The 25,994-nt window shown below is 34.0% G+C and overlaps 6 protein-coding genes across 6 annotated transcripts; 2 read left to right on the plus strand and 4 right to left on the minus strand.

The window, feature by feature from the left end:
* Positions 1 to 174: 174 nt before the first annotated feature.
* On the minus strand, positions 175 to 3,278 carry PHYBLDRAFT_172763 (hypothetical protein; the record flags this gene model as incomplete). Its single annotated transcript, XM_018436870.1, has 6 exons — positions 175 to 942; positions 1,213 to 1,914; positions 2,187 to 2,215; positions 2,251 to 2,549; positions 2,720 to 2,765; positions 3,215 to 3,278. 6 exons carry the CDS (start codon positions 3,276 to 3,278, stop codon positions 175 to 177), a joined length of 1,908 nt encoding a protein of 635 aa, XP_018286960.1.
* A 5,513-nt stretch (positions 3,279 to 8,791) lies between these two features.
* Positions 8,792 to 9,501, minus strand: PHYBLDRAFT_159981 (hypothetical protein). Its single transcript, XM_018434094.1, has 2 exons — positions 9,189 to 9,501; positions 8,792 to 9,002 (listed from the first exon to the last, which is right to left on the minus strand). Exons 1-2 carry the CDS (start codon positions 9,400 to 9,402, stop codon positions 8,962 to 8,964), a joined length of 255 nt encoding a protein of 84 aa, XP_018286961.1. The 5' UTR covers positions 9,403 to 9,501; the 3' UTR covers positions 8,792 to 8,961.
* A 1,704-nt stretch (positions 9,502 to 11,205) lies between these two features.
* On the plus strand, positions 11,206 to 13,714 carry PHYBLDRAFT_22165 (hypothetical protein; the record flags this gene model as incomplete). The annotated part of the gene is made up of 8 exons (XM_018439776.1): positions 11,206 to 11,599; positions 11,660 to 11,833; positions 11,898 to 12,023; positions 12,192 to 12,301; positions 12,676 to 12,742; positions 12,834 to 12,922; positions 13,160 to 13,562; positions 13,668 to 13,714. 8 exons carry the CDS (start codon positions 11,206 to 11,208, stop codon positions 13,712 to 13,714), a joined length of 1,410 nt encoding a protein of 469 aa, XP_018286962.1.
* Positions 13,715 to 15,396: 1,682 nt separating this feature from the next.
* PHYBLDRAFT_67026 (hypothetical protein) lies at positions 15,397 to 15,919 on the minus strand (the record flags this gene model as incomplete). The annotated part of the gene is made up of 3 exons (XM_018441725.1): positions 15,397 to 15,452; positions 15,485 to 15,555; positions 15,714 to 15,919. 3 exons carry the CDS (start codon positions 15,917 to 15,919, stop codon positions 15,397 to 15,399), a joined length of 333 nt encoding a protein of 110 aa, XP_018286963.1.
* A 1,455-nt stretch (positions 15,920 to 17,374) lies between these two features.
* ATP1 (ATP synthase F1 subcomplex alpha subunit ATP1) lies at positions 17,375 to 19,969 on the plus strand. The gene is made up of 3 exons (XM_018439988.1): positions 17,375 to 17,452; positions 17,957 to 18,184; positions 18,373 to 19,969. Exons 1-3 carry the CDS (start codon positions 17,387 to 17,389, stop codon positions 19,720 to 19,722), a joined length of 1,644 nt encoding a protein of 547 aa, XP_018286964.1. The 5' UTR covers positions 17,375 to 17,386; the 3' UTR covers positions 19,723 to 19,969.
* A 196-nt stretch (positions 19,970 to 20,165) lies between these two features.
* PHYBLDRAFT_149927 (hypothetical protein) lies at positions 20,166 to 23,677 on the minus strand (the record flags this gene model as incomplete). Its single annotated transcript, XM_018432366.1, has 10 exons — positions 20,166 to 20,381; positions 20,488 to 20,583; positions 20,713 to 20,905; positions 21,164 to 21,408; positions 21,506 to 21,652; positions 21,763 to 22,400; positions 22,528 to 22,563; positions 22,737 to 22,833; positions 22,976 to 23,088; positions 23,461 to 23,677. The coding sequence occupies 10 exons, from the start codon at positions 23,675 to 23,677 to the stop codon at positions 20,166 to 20,168; spliced, it is 1,998 nt and encodes a 665-aa protein (XP_018286965.1).
* Between the last annotated feature and the right edge of the window lie 2,317 nt (positions 23,678 to 25,994).

The raw sequence follows: 25,994 nt of genomic DNA on the forward strand, positions 1-25,994 counted from the left end.
AAAGAAAGAAAAAATCTATTATCAAATTCATTCAATATTTTAACAGCTATTTAGAGTACTGATATTATTGATTCATAGCCTACTTTTGCTGCTGCTGCTGCTGCTACTGATACCACTACTGCTACCACTACTACCAATACTATAATTAGTATTATATCCTCTTCCTTCTCTCTATCATAGTTCAGGTACTTGAGATGATCCTTTCTTCAGAATAAAGTCTCTCACGACAGGCTCAATTCTTGACACAGGCCCAATAATCTTCCAATGGTTTCCATCCCGGCACACAAAGTAAGGAACCTTGTTATAGTTGCGGACGTGGAGATCGTCTGATCGGTTAACATGCTGACTGTGACAAGCTTCATCAAATTCGTTTGGATGCCCAAGCACTATATCTCCTGCGGGAGTTCTACAGATAACCCTTGGTTTTTTGGATGTAGGCTCAACATTCAAAATAATGATTCTTCCACGATCCGATAAACTTTCGGGTTGGTCTGGAGGAAGCCCACTGCTCTTTGTTTTGGCTGTAGCAGCTTTTTTTGAAGGATTAGGGTTTGTACCACCACCATCACTACCACTACCACTGCCACTGCCACCACCACTACCACCACCAGGACCAGAGATTGAACCAACACCAACACCAGAAGACGAATAAGAAGAAGATTGTTTATTATTTTGCGGGTTTGTTTTGGATGTGATGACCATTGGAATTCCGGAAGATGATATCGCAGAATACGATGATGCTGATGAGGAAGAATAAGGAGAGTTCTGTGTAAAACCAAATTCAAACTTGCGTTTGAGAGGATTATTTACGATTTTTCGAGCTGCGGCTTCTTTTTGTATAGCAAATTGATTTGCTGGCTGTGTTGGCATTGGAATTGGTGGTGGCAAATTTGAATACGGATTTGGTTTTGGGATTGTTCCTAGCTGCTTCTGAAGCTGTTGCTGATATTGAATATTTTCTTGTAGTTGTTGCTGATATTGAATATTTTCTTGTAGCTGTTGTTGTTGTAGCTGTTGTTGTTGTAGCTGTTGTTGTTGTAGCTGTTGTTGTTGTAGCTGTTGTAGTTGTTGTAGCTGCTGTAGCTGCTGTTGTTGTTGGTGATGATGATGATGCTGATTTATTTTTGTGTTTGGATTTGCATTAGGTTGTGGAGATTGAGACCATGATTGAACAACACGAGCAGCTTGTGCTTGGGCGACCGTTATGCTTACTGGTGTATTTGTTGGAAGTCGCGCATCTACTCCAAGTGACCTCGATATATTTTTATTCTGTGTGTTTGATAAGCCTTGTGGGTTTGCATTTTTTGGAAAATTAGAAGTCTTGGGTCCATTATTTATGTTTGATGATTTGAATGAACTTGATACGGGAGAGATTGACCCGTTTGATACATTTGACCCGCTTGATACATTTGACCCGTTTGATACATTTGACCCGTTTGATACATTTGATCCGTTCGATACGTTCGATACGTTCGATACATTTGGTACATTTGATCCGTTTGGTGCGCTGGCTGGTTGGTTATCTTGGAATTTTTGTGTGCTTGTTTGGCTAGGAGTAGGAGGCTTTGGGGGATGTGCTGGTTTTAAACGTGGATCTCGTGCCCGATCGTAAGAGCTAGAAACTTTTGGTATGGATGGAACATTCGGATTCTTTTGTGATTGAGGAATGGTCTGTGCTGTATTTGTTGTTGGACGTGGTGTAAAACGATTTTGGGTTGGCGACATAGTTTGTGTAGTTGGTGAAGTGGGTAGTTTTGTGTTGAGAGGTGGTGGTACATTTGGTCTGGGTTGAGGTGATATATACTTTTTGTATTCTGGGTAAGATATGTTTTCAGAGTCTGCAAAGTATTCCAGAAGAGAATTTATACGCTTAAAATGAATGTCTTCAATGTTCCTTGTCTTTTCCAGTAAAACCTTTGAAAGGAATAAAAACAATGATTAGTTTTATTTCTCTTTTTTTTTAAAAAAAAAAAAAAAGGTAAGAATGATAATGATGATAAAACACTACTTTATTCTTCTAATGATAATACTATTTATATATGCACACGTGTGTACACGTTTTAACATTAACATTGGCATTAATTTTTTTTATTAATGATACTAATATTTACCGTTGTTATAGTTTCGAGTTTTCTACTGTTATCTTCCTCTTTGCCATTTCAATTATAGTTAGTATCGGCTTTTACTTTTAGCCTTGATGTTGGCTTTATTACTACTATTATTGTTGTTGTTATACTATAATATAATTACCTTTATCGCTATTATCGTCTTCTCCGGAATATTTGAGTTGAGCGTTATTCGCATATGTTAAGCTGTGTGGAGCAAGTCTGTCTTTCTTGTCGATTTGTTCAATTAGGAATGGAATTGGATGTAGATTTGCATTAGGCAATACGATCTTTGCTTGTTCGATTAATGTTTGATTGAACTCTTGTACTTGATAAGCCAAGGATCTGTGAATCAAACGTTGGCGTCTTTCGTTACGGATCTTTGGTTTCGTTCTCGTGGCAGCCTCGGGTGGTGTTCCAACAGGCACATGTACTTCTACATCCCTAAAAGAAATCAGTTTTTTTTTTTATAAGAAATCACACATGCAAATACACACATTCACACAAATGTACACAAATGTATACATGCATACACAAACACACGCATACATATGAGTGAAATATATATATATATATATATATTATTGGATTATTTTTTAATGGATTATACTTACTCAATGTCTTCTGAATCCAGCCAAATCATAAGATTGTCCATCTTTACTTATATATGAATATGAATGTGTGTGTGTGTGAATGTGTATACATAGACGAGCGCGTGCCTTTTTTGTTACTTTTGATTGATTTTACTTAATGTCTACGTCAGACATATATATATATATATTTACTTATTCTGTGACAATTATTTCAAAATGTTTAAACAGGAAGCTGGATATAAGCTAAGTATAACTTGTTTTTCTTGTCTTTCTACAGATTACTTTAATACTCTTAGATATAAAGGAAGGAAGAATATATATTTATATATATAAATACATATAAAACATTGAAGAATTTATAGTACGATTTGGAATATATTTTGCATTATAAAATTCCAAGAATATATTCAAGAAAAAAAAGTAATTAAAAAAAATACCTGTGGAATCTTATAAATACATATACATTTCTATTCAAGAGTATTTATACGACATATATATATATAAAGTGTAAATTACCTGAGCTAAGTCCAGAATGATTTAAACACGCTTGGTGAAATTTATAGATTGTTTTAATTGGCATGATTAATTAATAGTACCTTTAGAAAATTGGTTGATTACATTTAAACTAATATAGATAATATTTGATCACTAAGTCAAGACTTTTGTATGTATGTATCTGTGTATATGCTTTTCTAATTGGTAAATATTATTTAATAGAGGTATATAACACGTCTTCTTTCTTTTTAGCTGGAAGACTTATATGTACTTTAAACGGTATGTTGATAGATACCATTCAAATGGATTTTCTCTTTAAAAAATCTATACCTTGGTCTACAAATTGGATTGATGAGGTCTATGTGTAAGTGCATGAATAAAAGAGTGATTATATTAAATTAATATTATTTTAGGTTTTGGTTGGTTAGGATATATCTCAAAGTAGGAACACTGTACACCCTTTATATATATATATAAAGTATAAATTTTTGGACTGTACCCTAGTGAGATGCCAATATTATAATCAAGAATTCTACATTAATCTCTCTTTCTTTCTCTTTATATATTTACTTTTGACGGGTTATCATTATTTTTTGTATCTTTCACTAAACAATAAGTAAAGACAAGGGGGTATTACTTGATCCTACGAACAAATATTACGGTTATTACTATCATTTTTTATTGGTGTTGTTAATATCCTTAAAGAACATAGCAATTGAAGATACAAAAATCATATAAAAAGCATATATTGTATTGATGTTAAGCTTTCCGATAATAATAATAATGAATGAATGAATTATTGGATAATACTAGTATTTTTTATTGATTATTTATCGACTACAAATTTCTCTTCTTACAAGTAAAATGATGGTGTTGATGACAACAAAAATGCTCAAATTTTGGTTACTTTTTATTTGATTTATATTTGTTCTGTAACCGGAAAAAGTAAACCTTGTATTCATTATTGGTTCTTCTTCTTACTGTGAATTATTAATATCCAGATGTTATAATATTTTGATAATTATAGTAAAAATAATAATAAAAGAGTAAATAATGTCTTGCTAAAAACAAAGTTCTAAAAAAAATGTAATGATGTTTAAGCATAAAGCCATCTATAGATATTGGTCTATTTTGATTGAAGGATTGAATATATATATATATATCTTTCATAATTAAGAATGCCAAATAAGAATTAAAAAATAAAGAAGTATTATATGTATACATTATATTCACTTTATCTTCTTGTGTATATTATATTTAGATGTGAATATTTTGTGCATGTCAACAGCAAGAAAGTTTTAAATCGCATTTTTCTTTTGTGCTTTAATTCGGTAAAAAGAAAAGAAGGAGAACCAAAAGGCAATTATATTATTATTATTGTATTGCTGTTTCTGGGTAATATGTACATTAGAATTCTTATCTTATAAGTGCACACGTGCACATGCGGGCGCGCAGATAGAGAGAGAGAACATATATATATATATATATATGGGTGTGTATGTACAAATTTATTCTTATTTTTGATTATTTGGTACGATAGCCGGTGCTGGTACAGAGCACCCAGAAAGAACTGTCTAGAATTGGTTAAAATACATCAATAGATTATCTAAACTTACGCCCAAATACATGCTTTGTACATCTTGAATAAAGTATATACTAAATCTCTAAAGTCCACTCGTCAATCGGCGACAAAATAGAATGCAAACTTACCACAATGACTTTTTGTTATTATTCTTCGCTTTCTTTGCCTTCTTTTTTTTAAAAAAAAAAATAGCCAACATCTCAATCTTAACATTTGTTGTTATTCTACAGAGCAGTCTTTGATCTACAACTAGAATATTAGTGGTATTGTTCCCCCAATCTCCTAACTCGTATACTGATGCTGATTGTCCTTCGTTTTGGATGTTAGGCTGGGCCTGTTGTAGTAGATCTAACTTAATTCACCAAAAAAAGAAGGCAATGATCTATTTCTAGAAGTGTGCCCACTATTTGACCATGATCAGCTTCAACAAAAATCTTGTGTTATACTCAAATGTGTATACCTTTTCTTTTCAGTGAAGTAATATATCTCTGCCCTGGCCAGATTTGAATTATACATAATAACACACTATAGGAAATCCCATCAAGTGGTGGCCTCTCAATATTCATAACCCTGGAATTGAGACGATTTTGCATTATTATTGTTTTGGATCAATTAACGTTTATTTCTTGACGAGCCTATATAATTATATATATTCTTAATATAAAGCCAATGGGTCTAAATGAGACAAGTTTACCTTTTCATTTATCTATTTATTTATTTATTTGTTAGGTGGTAAAAACACTGAAAATAGAAAGCTACTAGGATAATTGAATATTTTCATAATTAAATGGTTGACCAAGCATCAATGTTAAATATCTTTTTTCTTTTGGTGGAGAAAAACACACGACAAATGTTCACTAGAAATTATTTTATTACCACAGATCATAATGAATCAATGCAAAGTCTTGTAGAAAGTATCATTAGATTTTCCATTCACATCAAAATATCAAATATATCTTTACGCCATAGATAACACAAAACAAGGCTAAAATAATAGTTTATTTTTAATTTTTATTAATTTTTCATCAAATATATTAGAGGTGTTATCTAGTGGAAAATTGAATATTTTATCTATTTTCAATTGAAACGGCGATTTAATTACCAATGATTGTTATACGTTTTTCTCGGTTGACGCGATTTAGTGGAAAATGTATGTGGAAAATTACGAATTTCCTAATTTTCCACTAACATTTTCCATTAATTATTTCCTCAAAATCGAGCTTATTATCTCACTCTCAAATTAAGGTATAGGGTAGCCAGGAGTGTCTATTGTATATGTAATTAATTTATTCGATCTTTAAAGGTCAAATTTATTAAAAAAAAAAAGATTGAAATTTATGAGGATTTATTTTTCTTATATTTGACACAGTATGATGTTCTCATCAATTGATAAGTTTCCACAACTGCTGCCGGAGTGCTTTGTTTTTTACTGGGTTTGTCCAATCTTTATTTTTAGAAGTCACGCTTTTTCCATTAGATAACACCTCTAATGATTATTATTATTTTTGGATCTCGCACAATCTTATATGTGACAGAGTAAAAGAAGTCTGCTGTTTGGTATAATTCCGTTCTACAAATATATTATTATCTCCGACATGGCAACAAATGGGTTTTGTAATCTGCGATTTTCGGAGAAACACAATAATAAAATCCAGTTACTAAAAACAAACCTTTGGACAAATTTTACTGTCCTTATAAAAATGTCGCACTGCTAAGAGCTTTCTTAAAAAGAAAAATCTTAAAATATGTTGAGTTTCAAATGTACCTGTAATCTCTGCCAAAGAAAGAAAGAAAGAAAAAAAAAACTTGACAGTCGAAATGAGGTGATGTTTGAAATTTAAATTAATTAATTTTTTTTTCTTTGTTATTTGTATTCATTATCAAATAATTATACAACCAAGCGTTGTGTTTATTGTAAGAGACAACTGACAATAATGAGCTGACCAGTATACTAAACTCTCGCAAATATCTATATATTTTTTTGAATCGATTGTATGATAAAAAAGAGTTATGGAATTTATATCATAAATAAATAGATGATTTGGTAACCATTTTTTATTCTCTTTAGTATAATTTCTCATTGGATCAACTCAAATACATTATGCCAAAAGTAAATTAATATATCTAATACAGGCTAATACATATATATATATATATATTATCTTTATAATTGTGCGTCTTTTCGCATGTTACATGAATTGCATTTGACTTTATATAACGTGAGACGAGAGGAAACAGACAGCAGTATCCTGACAATCTGGAGGAAGAATATGTGTGGGGGGGTTTTTGGCTGTCAGCGTTGGGGTGGTACATTCATGCCGAAAAAGAGTTTCGTCCTCTGAGCCTAAAAAAAATCATGAGAGGAAATCAAAGCATATCTTAAAACATACAACTGCTCATCAGCAAGCATAATAATAATAATGATAATGATGATGATAGTCAAGTCCTTTAAACTTCAAATACAAAATTATTTGCATGTTTATTATTGAAATAAAGAATAAAATAAAAGAAATAACAATATTTGGTATGACCTTCCTTGGCATCAATTGGAGCTTGGCATCGATGTTGCATGCTGCCTTGTCAAACATTATGCAAGTTCAATTCCATTTCTTTTCTATTATCTTTGCATGAAGATTTTCAAACCATCAATGTTGTTGCCGCTGCCCCTCTCATCACTCATACTTTTTTCTCAAGGACACCACCAGATATGCTCAATGGGGCTGGGAGAGCTTGAGATCCGAACTTTTAAACTGGCCAGTAATTCGAAGCCTCCCCAGGATTTTATGGTTGTCTTTCCACCACCTTGGATAAGAAACTAGTATGACAGTTATCGTATTTTCTTCTTGGAACATCAAGGACCCAAAACAACAAGCCCAGAAACAGCTTCAGATCATCCTACTTCCCCCTCCTATTCAATCCCTTCCCCCCCTCCCCTCCACCCTACTTGGCTCCCTCGATTATATTTTCTTCCTTGAACTTTTTTTCTGTGGCCAAATTATTCTGATAGCTCTTAGTCTTTCCGTTATTACCTTTTGACTGTGTGAGTCTTGATCCATCAGACTAGACTACACGCCTCTCTTCGTTGCTCATCGGTCCAATTGACATGAGTACAAGCCCATTCCAGCCATTTTCCCTTTATTTTTGTGGTTGTCTGTCAAGGTTGACTTATGTGGCTACGATATACAAACCAAAGCCCAAAAGAAAAAGAAAAATGCTTGAGGCAGCTGATTACATGCGTATCTATTGATTTATACCTTCCATATTCTTCTAAAAGACGTTCTCAATTCAGACAATCCTGTTTATTTTATTATCTCAACCCTCAATTTGACTGTGGATAGATTTATTGTAACAACAAAAGAGATTCTCACCCTGGATTAGTTTGAACTATACACTAAAGAAATAAGACCAAGAAGTATATGTATATATGCAAGTATTAATGGCGACAAAAAATATTAAAGAGAAAAATTAAAAAAAAAATTAAAAAAAATGAGGGGATTCTAGCAAGTTACTTCAAATTTGAGCGTGGATATAAAAAAATAGATCAATTTACCAAAATCACAGCTTTTCATATTAGTTTATTTTATAGTCCCACACACACACACACTTTATCTTTATCTTTGTCTTTATCTCTTTATTTCTCTCGCACAGGCAAGGCGCATGATTTATGTATTATTTTGAAAGGTAAGCAAGTGACCGTTTATTTAAACTTGTAACATACACACACACACACACATATATATATATATATATAAATATAAATGTGTGGGAAGTATGTACATCTGAAAAGAAAATAAAGAAGTAATTTCTGACTAGCTAAATGACTTGTTTTATCTTTTCTCTTTACAATTTGTGAGTCATATGTGATTTGTGAGTATTAACTAACGGGGTTTTGACAGATATTTTTTTAAAAAAAAAGAAGAAGAAGAAAAGGGAGAAGTATTTGATTTTGAAATAATCAAATAATAATCAAACATTCTCTTGTTTCTTTTTTCCTCTTCTTTTTCTTCTTCTTCTTTATGTTATTCATTCTCTTTGAATAGAGAATCATTTGATGCTGATGCTGATGCTGTAGGGACCGAGCTGTGATGTTGTTCTGACTGAGCGGATAAGGCTGCAAACACAAGATAGAGATCAAGTAATTGAAATAATAATAGTTGGGACACCCTTGTGCACCAACTCGTAGCATTCAATGGACAGAGAGGCTTGGTGGTGTCAATCTAGAATGAGCTTTTTTTTTGGTGGTGATTTTGTGGTTTAGGTTAATACATATATCTTGTCCGCTCACGTGTGGTCGTACTACATTGATAGGTTTCTTTTATATATATATAAAAAAACTAAACTAAACTAAACTAAACTAAACTAAAATATGTATGTATGTTTATATCGAAAAGTCTATAATTTTTATGTTCTTACCTTGCTGCATGTCCTTGTAAGTGTTTTCAGACTTTGATAAGGTTCTCTTGCGCTTCTTGTTTGATTTCTTCTGCTTCTTTTTCTGCGCGACAGGAGGTTCGGGCAATTTCTTTAGACAGCTCTTAAGAGTGCAGATTGGTTCCTGTGGTGGCGTATCTCTGGTGCACTCACAGACGGTCTGCTGGATTTCGGATATAATACTTTCATCGAGCATGTCCTGGTTCAGACTACGGCGTTCCCATGCTTCCTTGAGTCTCTTGCTTGCCTCGGCGCGGCATTCTTCGAGACTTGGCAGGAGGTGAACGATGTTGTGTTCAAGGTCAAAGCTAACACGTCTAGGACCATTGAGTGGTAGTTGTGCCTAATGATTTTGTATAGACATAGACATATATATAGTTTTTTTATCAAATATAAGAATCATAATTATATAAGAATAATTACATTGTATTCTTTAGGGATAGGCGCGCAAATGGAGCTCATATGGAATAAGGTTAATGAAGAAGAGAGAATAAGAGGAAGAAGTAAAGAAGAAGAAGAAGAAGAAAAAGAAAAAGATAAGAATATATATATTATATATAGTAGATATATGTATTTTATTTAGATATTAAAAAGAAAAGGAAAGAAAAGAGGGGAATGAATGCTAAAAGTATGACAGGTTCCTTCATGTTAAAACTCAACGGCTTTCAAACACCTATTTTCTCCCCTCTCTGCCCCTCGCCTCACTATACCTTACCTTACCTTACCTTACCTTACCTTACCTCATTGTAAGGTGAAATTGAGTCAACTTTGTGTCCAATAGATTTTCAGCGTTCGGGCTTATTCAATTACGCACTACAAAGATAGAAATATTTAGTGTCAACGAATTACACTAGTAGAAAAAAAAATGATTTTTTTTTATATATAAAGAAGCCGATCAAATATATATATATGTAATATGCATATAAATAAAAATTAAATAATAGAATTTTTTTTTTTTTTAAAAAAAAAGGACTCGGCTATACAGCAGATGAATATATATATATATTTGAAATTTTGAATTGGTTTTTTTTTGGCGTTCTATTTTAGATTTTATTTATTTATTAGTCTGATTGTTTCAAAATATTTGGTCATAAATACATAAATATATATATATATGTATTTTATTTGGTTATTTGATTATCACCCTCTATTATAATTATTATTATTATTATGACAAGGCAATAAATTGAAACAATGGTATAATATAGAGAGGGAGAGAAATAAAGAAAGAAAGCCTTTTTGATTTGTGTGCAATAATTATAATAATAATAATTTTTTATTTTATTTTTTCAATTTTATATATAAATTTTTGTCAATTGTCTTTTTTCTCCCTTTTATTCTACCTCTTCTTCTTATTCTTCTTCTTTTACTTTATATTTTCTTTTTAATTTTAATTTTAATTTTTACATTTTATATTTTATATTTTATATTTTATATTTTACATAAAAATACATATATTAGTATTTCCATATGTTTTATATATAATATACATAAAAAAAAATCAAAACATATTAATCATAAACATAGTCTTAATAGTCTTAATAATAATACATATAATATTACATCATACAAAATCTTTTAAAAAAAAACAATAACAACAATAACAATTTCTCTATTCTATTCTATTAATTTATTTATTTTATTTGATTTTATTTTATTTTTACCTCACCTTTAAAACAACCAACTCAATCAGTCAAAGCAGTCGAACCAACCAAAGCACCCAAAGAAGTGCAATCAGTCGAATCAACCGACATCTTTTTTTCTTCTTCTTCTTTCTTCTATTAATCCCTTTAATACAGTCATGGACCAACACTCCATCATCCTACCTCCACCACCATCCTACAAATCAAGTCAGATTCCTTCTCAACTAAAACCAATCTTCTCCTCCGACCTACCGAATCATGACCCACCAATCTTTACAGTCCCCAACAATTTCGACGGCGCAAAGACTCAAAAGGGTCTCAAGAGTATCTCCTGCTTTTCGTATCCCCCTCCTCTGATGACTGCCGACAAAGCAGCCATCCGCCGAGTCGTCTCAGTGCCGAATGGAGCAGACCTTTTGAATATAACCAGCTTAGCGCAGCAACAAAAGAACCAAGAAAATCCACCGCTACACTTTTTACGTCTGCACGACCTCCACACCCAACAAACAAACCACCACCATGACCACGACCATGACCATGACCTTGCCCCTCCACCAACCTACGACTCTGTCTCAGCCCTCACGAAACACTCTCTCTGCAGACGTACCTACTCCACCAGCAGTATTAAACTACGTCAGGTAGAAGTAGGGCCGGCAAGCTTCCAAAAGATACGCATGCTAGGAAAAGGAGACGTCGGAAAGGTGTACATGGTTCGTCAAAAGAATACAGACAAGCTATTTGCAATGAAAGGTAAAAATATTTATATACATAATAGCTCTACTCGATATTCATATTATTTATTTTCTCTAGTTCTTTCAAAACGAGAAATGCTTAAACGCAACAAGATCAAGCGGGCATTGGCCGAACAGGAGATTTTAACCACCTCAAACCACCCTTTTATCGTCACACTCTACCACTCCTTCCAAAGCCAAGACTACCTCTACTTTGTAATGGAATATTGCATGGGTGGTGAATTCTTCCGAGGTGTGTTGAACTTCACAATTCTTTTTTTTTCTACTAAACATTTTATTAATATTATTTATTATAGCACTTCAAATGCGCCCAGGAAAATGTTTGACAGAACAAGCCGCGCGATTCTATGCCGCTGAAGTCACTGCTGCTCTCGAATATCTTCATCTTCAAGGACACATTTATCGTGATCTCAAACCAGAGAGTAAGTTCCCTCTCCAATATAGACACATATTTATATATATATATATATATTTCACGTTGGTACAACAACAAGTTGATTATTAATACGTCTCTTTTTATTTATATATCTATATCTATATTTTTATTTATTTATTTATTTAAATTATTTATTTATTGTACAAAAAAAAAGATATCTTGCTTCATCAAAGTGGCCACATAATGCTTACTGACTTTGATCTCAGCAAAGGGTCTCGCCCTCCGGGAAATCCTGGCGTGATAAAGTCAAGTTGGCCCTATCAGGTACTTTCTTATTGCTTTTATTACTTTTATTACTATCATTCCCACCACTACGACAACAACATCGACAACAAAGAATAGAAATAAGAAACAAACGGGAGATATTTCATAGAGGAGAAGGAGAAAGGAATAAAGGGGGATAAAATAAAGAGTGCAATAAAGAGAGTGAGATAATGATAGACTGAAATCGAGAAGAGAAGAAACCGAAAAAAAAAAACAACAACAGCAGAAAGTTTCAAGGGATGCATATCATTTATATTAGAATCATTTTAACCAAAATCTACAATTATATTTATCTCTCTCTCTCTCTTTATCTATCTATCTCTTTCTACCTTTATCATTATCATTATACTTATTTTAAATTTAAATTTATATAGCCACTTATCATTAATACTCGTTCCTGTGTCGATGGTATTCGTACAAACAGCTTTGTTGGTACTGAAGGTAAAAAGTCATATAATGCTAATTTTAATGATAATTTAGAAATTGAAAATGTCTATTATATATCTAAATATCTAACCAATGTATTCAACAGAATATATTGCCCCAGAAGTAGTCAAGGGATGTGGCCACACAAGTGCTGTAGATTGGTGGACCCTTGGTATCCTTATTTATGAGATGCTGGTGAGTACAGTATACCTTACACCACACTACACATTACACACGCACACACGCACACAATTACACATTAAATCATTGTACACTCCACCCCCTCCCCACACACACACACATACCCCTCCTTTCTTTTTTTTTCTTACTACCATTATTACCAGTACCAGTACCAGTACCATTATCATTATCATTATCATTACCATTATTAACATTTCATTATCCTTCTTTCTTTTTAATGTGTAAAAATAGTACGGTACAACTCCCTTCAAGGGGGATCATCGCAACGAAACTTTTAGCCGGATTGTCTACCAAGATCCCAGCTTCCCTAACCAGCCGGCACCTCACCAAACCCCAATCTCGAGTGCCTGCAAGAACCTCCTCCGGAAATTACTCCACAAGGACGAGTTTAAGCGGCTTGGATCCCGCGCCGGCGCGGCAGATATCAAACAACACGCCTTTTTCAAGACCACAAACTTTGCTCTTCTCAGAAACGCCACTCCACCAATCCAACCACTCATCTACCAGTCAAACGGAATCGATGCTGTCAACTTTAGACGTATGCCGCCAGAGAGCTTCAGTCTTGATCTTAATACCGACAATGTTTTGATTACCGAGAAAGCCGGTACAAATCCCTTTGAAAATTTCAGTTCAGGTAAGATCTTCGTAATATACATTACATTGTATTGCATTATATTTAAAATAAGTATAAACCAAGAGTAACTAATATTTAAATATAAATATGTATATATATTTGCAGTTACTCTTCATCATGATGGTGACTCTGATACAGAAGATTTCTATTAAAACTCACAAAAGGAAAAATGGAAAGGAAAGAAGATCGTATTCTTTAATTCTATTCTACCTGCTTTTACTTTTTCTTACACCTCTTTATCTTTCTCTACTCTTACCTTAATTCCAAAACAACCTTTATACACCAATCAACTCTCCTAGTTCTCTTACTTTATATAATATCTCTAATCCTCTCTATATACATATATAATATTTAACTATTCCTTCTCTCACAACCCCCCCTTGTTCTATTTTATCTTATTTTTACCTTTATACTTTTGTGATAACCCTTATCCCTATTCAACAACCTTTCTCCATAATTATTTATCTCTCTCTACTCTACTCTACTATCTATTCCTACCCTTTATTATCTATTATCTATTATATTCTTTTTTTGCTTTGTTTCAAAGAAAAAGATAAAAAAAACACTCCCCTCAACATAATTCTTACAAGTAATAATAATATTTTATCTTATTTACAAATTTCAACGTAAAAAAAACCAAAAAAAATATAATAATAATTGCTTTTATATTTTAATTTAATAATTAATTGATTGATTAATATTCTTATCTAATTATTTATTTATTTTATTGGTATAAGCTAGCTATATATTTATTATATGTATATTACTATTATTAAAAAAAAAGCTGCTTAGCAATTCATTTATTGTATTTATTTGTCGTCCACAATGTGCTTAGCAATTATGCTACCAAGACTATGGTTCTATGAGACATTTTGTACAATTAAAGCCTGTTTCTGTTCCTATTTACAAAAAAGTTAAATGCTCAAATTATACACAAACACACGCACGCACACACAAAGCATATAAAATGGTTAACGGACGAATACTTAATTGGATACATATTTCTCTTTTTTTTTTCTCTTTTATCTGTTTAAATGACGATGACTACCATCCAATATCCTCTCATATATTAATAATAAAAATAAATAAATAAAAAGGCCGGCCTAAATGTGCCCTAGTCTACAAACTACCATTACATCCCCATATACACATATACATATATCCCAATATGCTGCAACAATAACTATCAATTTCATATACAAAAACAAAACTCTCAACTGTAACGTAAAACTAAAGCATTTTGACAATTAATTGGGTTGAAACAATGCCACTGGAAGATTATATTCCCAAGTCAGTGAAATATTTAAACATCGACTAAAATATTCGTTTAAATACACACCCACAAAAAAGTCCTTTTTTTTTCTTTCTTTGATTTTACCCTAGGTTAACTGTATCGTCCAGTCTTGCTATCATTATACTCACAATATCATGTGCATACTGACAAAAAGAAAGCAAGCATAAAAGAAAGAACTTGTGACACTGCTACTTGGAAGACGTGATATTGAATTTTCCCAGAGATATTACAAAGTCTTTCAATGAAAAGAATCGATATGAAGAATATACACTGCAAATATTCTGCAAAAGAGATTTTCAATATGGTGCTTTTAAATCTTGATTCAGATTGGCCGAATCTTATTTTATTAAAAGAAAGAAAAATGATGTTACGATTTTACTTGGGACGAGCCTCACTAGCTCTCCGAGGGTTTCCTATATAGAAAAGTAAAAATCGAGAGAAAAGAATGCCAAAATTATATTTAGGTTTATGTAGCTCTCTTATATTATAATAGGCCATGTTGGTCATACCAAAGATACAACAGACAAAAAAAAAGGATCTTTACAATGTCAAGTCAGGATCTTTGATCAAGTAACCAGAAGTGGAAAATGATCCACCTAATATTTTTATATGATTTCTCTATAATTACTTGGTTGGGAATTTTTTGTCAAGGCCCTGGACTCTATATGAATATATGTCAATCTCTTCAAGAGGTGCATACTTTGTTTTTTTTTTTTGTGTTTTAGTCAAACTTGTGATCATCTTTAAAGAAAATAAGTAAAAAATCCAAAAAGGGGTAGTCATTTGTGGATATTCATCGGTATTCGAAAAGAGGTGAATTTGATTTAAGTAATATGATTGGATAATACTACTTTTACCTTTTTTGAAGAATAGCACCAGCTATTTCGAAGAGGGTTTTTTCGAAAATAAATAAAAAAAGGTAGAAATTTGAAATATATATAAAGATTGCATTGCTAGGTTTGTCTAACTCTTGTTTTAGAATTAAATTTGATCGAATATTTGTCTTTTTGAATATTAAGACATTAATCGTAAATGAATCGTATTGGCCAGAGTACCCTTTCATTTTTTTAAGATACCGACAGATATTCACGAATGACGACCCGTAACAAATCGGTGTGTGAATAAAACAATTCATCCGCAATGGATCGGAGATTTATAACTTCCATAAAAGTAAGAGGTAATGTGAGGGGTGTAAACCAAATTGTCCCCTAGAATTGCCTCTGAAATCATCCTCAAAATCGCCCTTTATTTTTTTCGTAGTGATATTCAAGAATCTCCCCCCCCCCCCTCCACCCCTGGAGACCACTTATTTTCTTTTCCCGTAGGGGGTTAGTAACATTAGTAAAAGTCTTTTTTATACTTTAAAAACAAAATGAGATATGTATTAATTATCGAATTATCGAAAATAACAAGGAGTTAATGTTGAATGTGACCTTTTTTTGGTATCAATTACTGTCCGAGTAACCGTCCAGTTTGGAAACTTTTTCCAATCTCTCGGATGGGTCAGTGCTTATCACCAAATAAAGGAAGATATATATATATATACATGACAGTTCTTCATCGACAGTTTGTAGATATATTTGCACAAAACTATCTCTACGTATATCCTCAACACAATAAAAATCAAAATAAAAGTTAACCAATCATATTCATTTTATATTTCGTAAAGCAAGACTCAATCTTTACTGAATATTTTCGACAAAACCCTTATATTTACATATATATATATACGAATTTATTTCCTTATCAAAAGAATATTTAACCATCATACTTTTAGGAAAAAAAATATCTGGGTACTGTCTACCCATCAATTAACCACTTGTTTAAATATTTTGCTTAATGAAATTTCATGTATAATAATAATTTGAATCTTTTTTTTTTTGAGGGGGGTTTCAGGCACAAAAAGGTACTTTAGCTTATTTACACTAATACATGTATTTGATAATAAAGATCATGCTAATTCTAATACTAATTACAATTCTTTCACTAGATCAGCAATTGAATAAATTATATATATACATATACATATACATGTTTGTGTTCTTATTTACAAATCCAAAATACATTTCTTAAGCTCTTGTTAATTAATTAAAACTATATAATTTCAAGTAATTGATCTAATATTCCTCTGTTTTTTTTTACGCAATTACCATTATTGTAATTATCTTAATGATTCTTATTATCACTATTATCAACTCTTCTTTTATAATTACTATGTCTTGATATAATATATGTATATACATGTTTTCTAAACTCAAACTTTAAGCTTTCATTTTTCGGCTTTACTTAAATACTACAAAAAAAAATAGAAATAAAATAAAATAAAATAAAATAAAAAAAAAAGAAATCACTAAACCAAAGTCCGTATGTCTACGTCACTCATCTCATGGGTGCACCTAGCGCCACACCCCTGAGCAGAGCGAGTGGTGTATGAAAAAAAAAGAAAAAAAAATTTGCCCCGGGGCAACGAAAGTTTAGAAAAGCAAAAAAGTGTTGTGCTTCCTTTTCCCGTTTACCTAAACACATCACCATGCTTAGAAACGTTGTTCGCGTCGCTCGCCCCTTGTCGCTTGCTGCCCGCGGTCTTGCCCCCGCTGTAAGTACAACGCGCCAAAAAACCGCCCCAACCTATAATTCTACAAATACATACATACATACACACACCTGTACACCTGTTCACTTGCACACATATACATATACAAGTAAGAGTACATGTAACTGTTCATGTGCATGTACATCCACATGTATATATGCATGTATGTAAACGGACAAGTGTACACAAGTGTACCTGTGTGTATGTATTTTTGGAAAGCAAATGTAGTTTTTTTTAGTAAAGTGTAATGAAGTGTTGGTGTTGGTGTCCTTTATTTAAATTACAAGTCGACAAATTAAAGAACCAAAAAAGATAAATTAAAATTAAAATATAAAGGGCACCATACATTGACATTAAATTACACTTCACTACACTGTACAATTATCCATTAACAACGATAGTAGTAACCCAACAAAAAACTCATTTTCATTTTACTAATTATTTTTCTTTAATATATATAATTTCTATTTTTACTTCAATTATTATAATTGTTATTGATCCTTACAGGCCCGCCTTAACCTTGGCGCCGTCGCTCAGGCTGCCCGTTACGCTTCCTCCAAGCCCTCCACCGCCGAGGTCTCTTCTATCCTCGAGCAGCGCATCCTCGGTGCCTCTGCTGAGGCCGATCTCCAGGAGACTGGTCGCGTCCTCTCCATTGGTGACGGTATTGCCCGTGTCTATGGTTTGAAGAACGTCCAGGCTGAGGAGATGGTTGAGTTCTCCAGCGGTCTCAAGGTAAATATTATATAAATGCCTACTTGATACTGTGCATTATTATTGGAGTCTATATTTTAAAAGAGAGAAAGAGAGAAAGAGAATATGATTGAAAAATATTATGATATGGAAATTTAAACATGTTTTGTATTTGTAAATTAATAATTATGTTTTGTGTGTCTCTTTTGTAATTGTGTATGTGTGTATAGGGTATGGCCCTCAACTTGGAAGCTGACAACGTCGGTATTGTCGTCTTCGGTAACGATCGTTTGATCAAGGAAGGTGACACCGTCAAGCGTACTGGTGCTATTGTCGACGTTCCCGTCGGTCCTGGTATCTTGGGTCGTGTTGTCGATGCCCTCGGTAACCCCATTGATGGTAAGGGTCCTCTTGAGACCGTTGGCCGTTCGCGTGTCCAGGTCAAGGCTCCCGGTATTTTGCCCCGTCACTCTGTCAACGAGCCCATGCAGACTGGTATCAAGTCTGTTGATTCCATGGTTCCCATCGGTCGTGGTCAGCGTGAGTTGATCATTGGTGATCGTCAGACCGGTAAGACTGCCGTCGCTCTTGACACCATTCTTAACCAGAAGAACTGGAACAACGGTTCCGATGAGTCCAAGAAGCTTTACTGCATCTACGTTGCCGTCGGTCAGAAGCGTTCCACTGTTGCCCAGTTGGTCCGTACCCTCGAGGAGAACGACGCCATGAAGTACACCATCGTCGTTGCCGCCACTGCCTCTGAGGCTGCCCCTCTCCAGTACCTCGCTCCCTTCTCTGGTGCTGCCTTTGGTGAATGGTTCCGTGACAACGGTCGCCACTCCCTCATCATCTACGATGATTTGTCCAAGCAGGCTGTTGCCTACCGTCAGATGTCCCTCTTGCTTCGTCGTCCCCCCGGTCGTGAGGCCTACCCCGGTGATGTCTTCTACCTCCACTCCCGTCTTTTAGAGCGTGCTGCCAAGATGAACAAGGCTTTCGGTTACGGTTCCATGACCGCCCTTCCCATCATTGAGACCCAGGGTGGTGATGTGTCTGCCTACATTCCTACCAACGTCATTTCCATCACTGATGGTCAGATTTTCTTGGAAGCCGAGCTCTTCTTCAAGGGTGTCCGTCCCGCCATTAACGTCGGTCTTTCCGTCTCCCGTGTCGGTTCCGCTGCCCAGACCAAGGCCATGAAGCAGGTTGCTGGTTCGCTCAAGCTTTTCTTGGCCCAGTACCGTGAAGTTGCCGCCTTCGCCCAGTTCGGTTCTGATCTCGATGCCTCCACCCAGTTCTTGCTTAACCGTGGTGCCCGTCTCACCGAGCTCCTCAAGCAGCCCCAGTACACTCCTCTCTCCATTGAGGTCCAGGTCCCCATCGTCTTTGCCGGTGTCAACGGTTTCCTCGATAAGTTGCCCGTCGGTAAGGTTGTCGACTGGGAGAAGGACTTTGTCAGCTACGTCAAGACCCAGCACCAGGCTGAGCTCGATGAGATCCGCACCAAGGGTGTCATCTCCAAGGAATTGGATGCCAAGCTCCGCAACATCTGCGAGACCCACGTCAAGACCTTCTTGTAAAAAAACAAACAAACAAACTCTCACAATCTCAGTTTCACCCCCCAATCCCAATCCCCTCAAATACACTCAAAGAAATGTTCTGTAATATGTGTCCAAAAAACATTATAATGGAAAAAAAATCATTTTTACCTTAATGGTATTTTTCTTTCTTTCCTTTGAGCTATATGTAGACTCTTTTAGCTTTTGAATGAAAAATAACCCATTGTTTTCAAATAAAATATATATAAAAACTAAAGTATATAAACCCATTTTCTTTTATGAATTTTGTAAAGAAGTACATCATATACATACATGCAAAAGATGTAAAGGTCTTGTTATAATCATATATATATATATTCTTTATTTTTTTATACAACTTTAAAAAGAAAAAAGAAAAAAACAGATAGAGAAAGAAATCAATTCTCTTCATCTTTCTTCTTCTTCTTCTTATTTTCTCTCTCTCTCTAAGCGAAATCGTCTGGTTCAGATGGCATTTCAGAGGCAAGGACCTGTAATATCTTCCAATTGTCACTTAATTTTCGTTCATATTTGATTTGTTCAAATGCATAATCTTGGTATAATTGGGAAACAAATGCTTGGTGCTTGTGTAAAAAGGATATTTCGGATGCAAGGCAATATTGAACAAACGTGCGTCGTTGCTGTTGAGCTGACACTCGAGGCTGATAATGAATAAAAGAAAAGAAGTGGAAATGTGAGAAAGAAACATACAATGTCATATGTGGTCGTGTTTTGTTTTCCTTTTTTTTTTGTTAAAAAAAAACCTACTGTTCCCAAATAACTTTCAGATTCACGATCAGGATCCCGTTTTGCTTTTGATGTCGGTACGGAAGGTACCAATCGATCTCTACGATCCAACATTTCCTACAAAAACAATGCAAGAAACCCATTAAAATCTATTTGATTTTAAAGATAAATGTATGTTTTGCTCTTTAAACTAGCACTACCACTGCCTTTGCTAATATCAATGTCTCCAAAGCCAAAGATCTTTACTTTAAATGATATCAATAGATCCCTTTGCCGTCGTAGGTTCTCCAAGGTAGTATATCTTGTCACCAATGTCTGATCATTTTGGATCTGCCCTGCTCTTTGCATGTGTTTTGATACTGACTCATAACCATGGATGACAAACCCACAAGGTAAACACTCTGGCACGTAACATGCTTGTTCCAATGTACACATTGCACTGATAAGTTTAAAGATACATATAAAAAAATACAAAACCAAAAAGGGGTTAGCTTGTTGCTGTTGCTTTTTCTTTCTTTCTTTCTTCAATGTGTTCAAATCACTTGACACTCAAGAAATACCAACAACAATAAGAAAAATAAGATAAAGAGATAATGGGAGGGATTATTGATAGGGAGATTAAGAAACATTTTTTGTTGTAATTCTTGATTAGGTTTTCTTTCTATGTTTTGTGCTTGTTGTTGTTGTTTTACTTTACTTTAAGGTTGCACTGTAATGGTCAAACTCGGCTGCCTGTGCTTCCTCGAGTCTGATCATTCGCTCCATTTGACTGCACAGGGTGTGGTAAAGTTGTGTTAGAGGTTCAAGGCGCTTACGGAGTGTTTCGAGTTGAAGGTCTAGTTGATCTGGCACTCTTCTCTCGACTTCTTCAAAAGACAGGTGTTGATGCATAAATTCTTCTTCGATTAAAGGTGAGTGAGATCTTAGCCATGTTCTTAACGCCTATTTAGATCCAAAATTAAAATGAAATGAATTCTTTTTTAAAGAAGAAGAAAAAAAAAAGGGGGGAAACAATATAATATAAAATAGGGTTTCTTACAGATGATTCTGTCAGAAACACTGCCACAAGTTCATCTTTGGCAAGTATCGGGTGACGGACTATACTGCCCAGGAATCGTTCTAGTCCTTTTCGCCGTCTTTCTAAAAACACCTCGTCTTCTAGAAATCTCTCTGTGGTGTGAGAACTCTAAACAAACGAACAGACAAACAAACAAGTATATATATTTCCTCTCATCCCACACCTTGAAAAATAATAATAAAACCCTATGGTTATTATTTTAACTTACTTCCTCGGACTTGTTTTGGTGGTAGGGTTGGTAACATACGAAGTGGGTATCGTTTCAAGAGCATCTCAGCCAGCCAGCAAAAATCACTGTATCTACGCAGTACAGAACAGTTGTGCTGTTCACTCTCGATCTTGTAGTTCGCGTGTTTGAATAAAAATCCTTCTTTTTCTTCCATGAGATCAACTCGGACCCTGTCCATTTGAGCAAACCATTGGTGAGCTTCTGAAGGAAGTTTGTCTGCCAGATGTCGTTTATTGGAAAGGGTAGTAGCAGAAGTAGTTGTTGTAGTAGTTGTTGTAGTTGTGTTATTATTGTTATTACTTGTGATAAAATTATTATTGTTATTGTTATTGTTATTGTTGATTGTTGTTGCAGTAGACGACGGGTTGATCCCACGCGATCGAATTAGCTCTTGTGGGTTAGTTGGAATTGTGGGTCGTAGATCTTCTGGGTTGTAGTGGTTTGGTGTGTTTTCGTTTTGGATGAGTGGTCTGGTGGTTACCCATGGATCTACTATTCTCTGCTGTTGTTGTTGTTTCTGTAATTCAAGCCGAGTCTGTTGTAATCTTTGTCCGTTAACCCTAGATGATATTGGAGTTCGTTGGGTGTACATTGTATCAATGTTTGCCAAGATAAGTTCGGGTAAATCTACACGAGTTTAAAGTAGATAACGGATCAGTGAGATCAATGTGCATATTGGGACCCAAAGCATAACATGCTTAGTAAGTAGAGTAAAACAATACAATACAATACATTAAAATAAAATAAATCATACCATTTCTATGCTGCTGGACAGTTTCGAGGGAGACATCTATATGTTATATATGTATGCACGTATATATATATATATATATATATTCAAAAATAAATACACATTCTGCAGTGCGTGATATATTGTAATGAACCTTATTTTTTTTCCATTTATTATTTTTCATCAAGGTTCTCTCTGGTTCTTTACTCTATTACTCCTCGCTTATTACTTACCCATATGTTTCTGGGCACAGGCAACTAATGCCAAGGCGGTGTTAAACTCATTGCGTGTGACGTACTGAGAACCAGGTGGAACGACAATGCCAATAATCTGTGTACAAAAGGTCTTAGATGATAATATACCCATATATTTCTGTAATTCAACTCATAATATATATATGTCTGTGTGTCTGTGGCTAGAGAGAAGCGGGTGTATAAAAAGTACACTGACTTGCCTCATCCAACGTCTGTACCGTCACTCCACCAAGACCCATAACTCTTTCAAGGGACTCCAAACTGACACGATCCCCCGTAGGCCCTGATCGAATATAAGCCGTATCATATAACTCTGGCACGTCCACACCCACTGAAATTCAATAGAAATGAATTATTATCATTTTTTAACATATATATATATATATAAAGGCAAAAAACAATAGTAATATTTTTAAATAAATAATCAGTTTATATTCACTCTCACAAACACAGGTAATAATAATGGTAAGAAAGAAAAAAAAGGTAAATATATTCCCTATCATTCTCTTGCTCTTCTCTCTATCTCTATCTCTCTTTCACTCTGAATATATGTATGTATTTGTATATGTATATGTATATATGCGTGTATATATATATATAAGGTGTGTGTGTGTGTATGTTTGTAGACTCTTTTTCTTTGGGTTTTGTTTGCATACACATAATGTGTGTGTATACACACATATTGGCTACTTGCCAAGTACACTCGCAGGAGTGATTCCTGAACTCAATAAGGCATCTTCCACTGCGTCTCTTGGGGTGAGGATGTTCGTGTGCGTCTCAGGCTCAAAGCTAGTTTCGCCACCCCAGGGATTGTCGAACTGATTAGTGTAGACTGGTGATACTGTGCGGGTTGTAAAGAGGAATTTCGTAGAGCTAGTGTCAAGGAATCCCGCTGTCAGGTCATCATCACCTTGCAACATGTTTGTTTGTTTTATATATATTTATATATAAAGATAAAAGGTTGAAGAATAAAAGTAAAAATAGGAAAAGGAAAAGGAAGAAAAGAGATAGAAAGGTAAGTAGTAATGTAGAATAAGTAAGTAAAAGAAAGAACGAACGGACAAACGAACGAGCGAACGAAAGAGGGGTTTATGTTATGTCAGAGGGCATTGTTCCAGTTGTTTGCTCGACACAGAATAATAAGAAATACCAATCCCCTTTTTGAGGCCATCATTTTGTCACGAGACTTTTTCTGTATCAAGCAGAAAGCACACACACCAAGCACAAAAGCACAAAAGCAAAAGAGGGTCCTTTTTTATAATTTTTATTTTTTGGGTGACATCAATGGCTTTACATGTTCACGTAGAAGGGAGGAAAGAGTGAGAGATAGAGATAAGGCAAACAGAACAGTCAGACAAACACTAGTTAAATTTCACGTTTATATATATATATATATATATATATAACCAGTAAAAAGCTAAGGGTTCTTTATTTCTTATTGAATTACGCAATAAAGAGCTGTTTGCTAAGCAAGATTTTGTAGTACGGGAATCTTTGTAACATTTCTCATTCACAATCAGAATGATGAAATGATGAAATCTACAATCAAAGAAACAAAGGTAGGAACATAGCTAAAAAAGTAGAAGGGTATAAAGGCTGTAAATAAGGTAGCATAATAGCTGGAACGTCATCAAATAATCGTGCAAACTATTTGACTACACCAACTGATAATACTATCTTGTCTTGTAACTTTGTCCTGTGACTAGTTTGCTTAGTATCCTCGGTTTGTAATTTATGAAAATACACACAAACAGACGCACCGCTATATACATACATACATGTATATGTATATGTATATGTATATGTATATGTATAATTATTCCAACCACAGGGTACCATTTTTATGGGTAGAAATGGATTATAGACTCCTTATTGAATGTCAAAAAAGGGCCAAGCATTCTCTTGGATACAATGATATTGCTTGGCTGTGATTGTGATGCTTTCCACACAACTGGTAAGATTTTTTTTAAAAAAAAAGGGAGGAAGGGCAGGAATATCATGCGTCATTTTAGTCTTTATTATTCCTGATCTGGATTTAGCCTTTCTTTTACTACACCAAAAAGAAGCAACAAACAAACCTCCTTTGCCCCCTTTCAACTGGATAAAAAATGTAAAGTAATTTTATAAGAGATAAGATAATCAAAAGATGTCGTTATAGGGAAGAAAGGAGGGAAGGAGGTTTAATATTAAGGAGAAGAAAAATCTTTTATTCGTAATACAAGCGCAATGACAAGAATCAATTATTGATACAAAATAAAAACGGCCCAAGATAATAGATCATTGAACTCGAATACATACATGTAAAGAATAAAACAGCATTAAACAGAACAGGCTCTGAAGTTGCAAATTAGCTGACAATATTTACTATATAGATATATATATATATATAAATAAAGAAACAAATAACAACTTGTCTTGTATCATTACTACTAAGCTGCCCTTTTTAATTTACGCTGTACTGCTTGGATTAATTCTTCGTAGTCCAAGACGTAGCTGTTGTCAACCGACATATCAAAACGTCTCATGTGAACCAATGAGTACGTGTAAAATGGATTAAAGAGAGGATACTGATATATAATGTTTCGAATTGAATTCTTTTATATATTTCTAAAAAATATACATTCTTTTCTGAACTGTAGTCAGTGCTTAGGAATATGCTATTGCTCGTAATGAAGTACAACATTAAACCACCTTTAGGTTTTACTTTCAAAAACAGTACCCAATGTCATTTTCTCTTTCTAGTATATAAAAATTTTGGTATTTAACAGAGCAAAATAATATAATTGAGTATAATTGTTGAATTGGTCTCATTTATGTAGATATACATTTTGTACTTGTACCTGTATCTGTACCTGTGCAATATTTTAACTATTACCTAAATTACACACACAAACTGTAACAGCACCCATATTTTATTTTATTTTGTATTTTTCAATTGTTTCCGCCCGAGTGTCCGCCACAAGAGGAACCTGAGAAAGTGACCTGGTTCACCTTTTTTTTGTGACGTGTTTCATTCTTTTTCTAAAAAAAAAACGCGTCAAAAATATTAAAGACTTTCTTTTTTTTTGGATTTATCTCGTATTTTTTTTTATTAATAAAGAAATCTAGAAAGGTAAGGAAGAAAACGAAGAGAAAGAAGTAGTAGTTTTTTGATTCTTTACCATAAATTAAGGCGTAGTACACATAATAAACAAATAAATAAAGACACAAATACAATATACAAATTACACTGTACGC

This window comes from Phycomyces blakesleeanus (genome assembly GCF_001638985.1).
Source record: "Phycomyces blakesleeanus NRRL 1555(-) unplaced genomic scaffold PHYBLscaffold_23, whole genome shotgun sequence".
In the NCBI taxonomy this organism is placed as follows: Eukaryota; Fungi; Mucoromycota; class Mucoromycetes; order Mucorales; family Phycomycetaceae; genus Phycomyces; species Phycomyces blakesleeanus.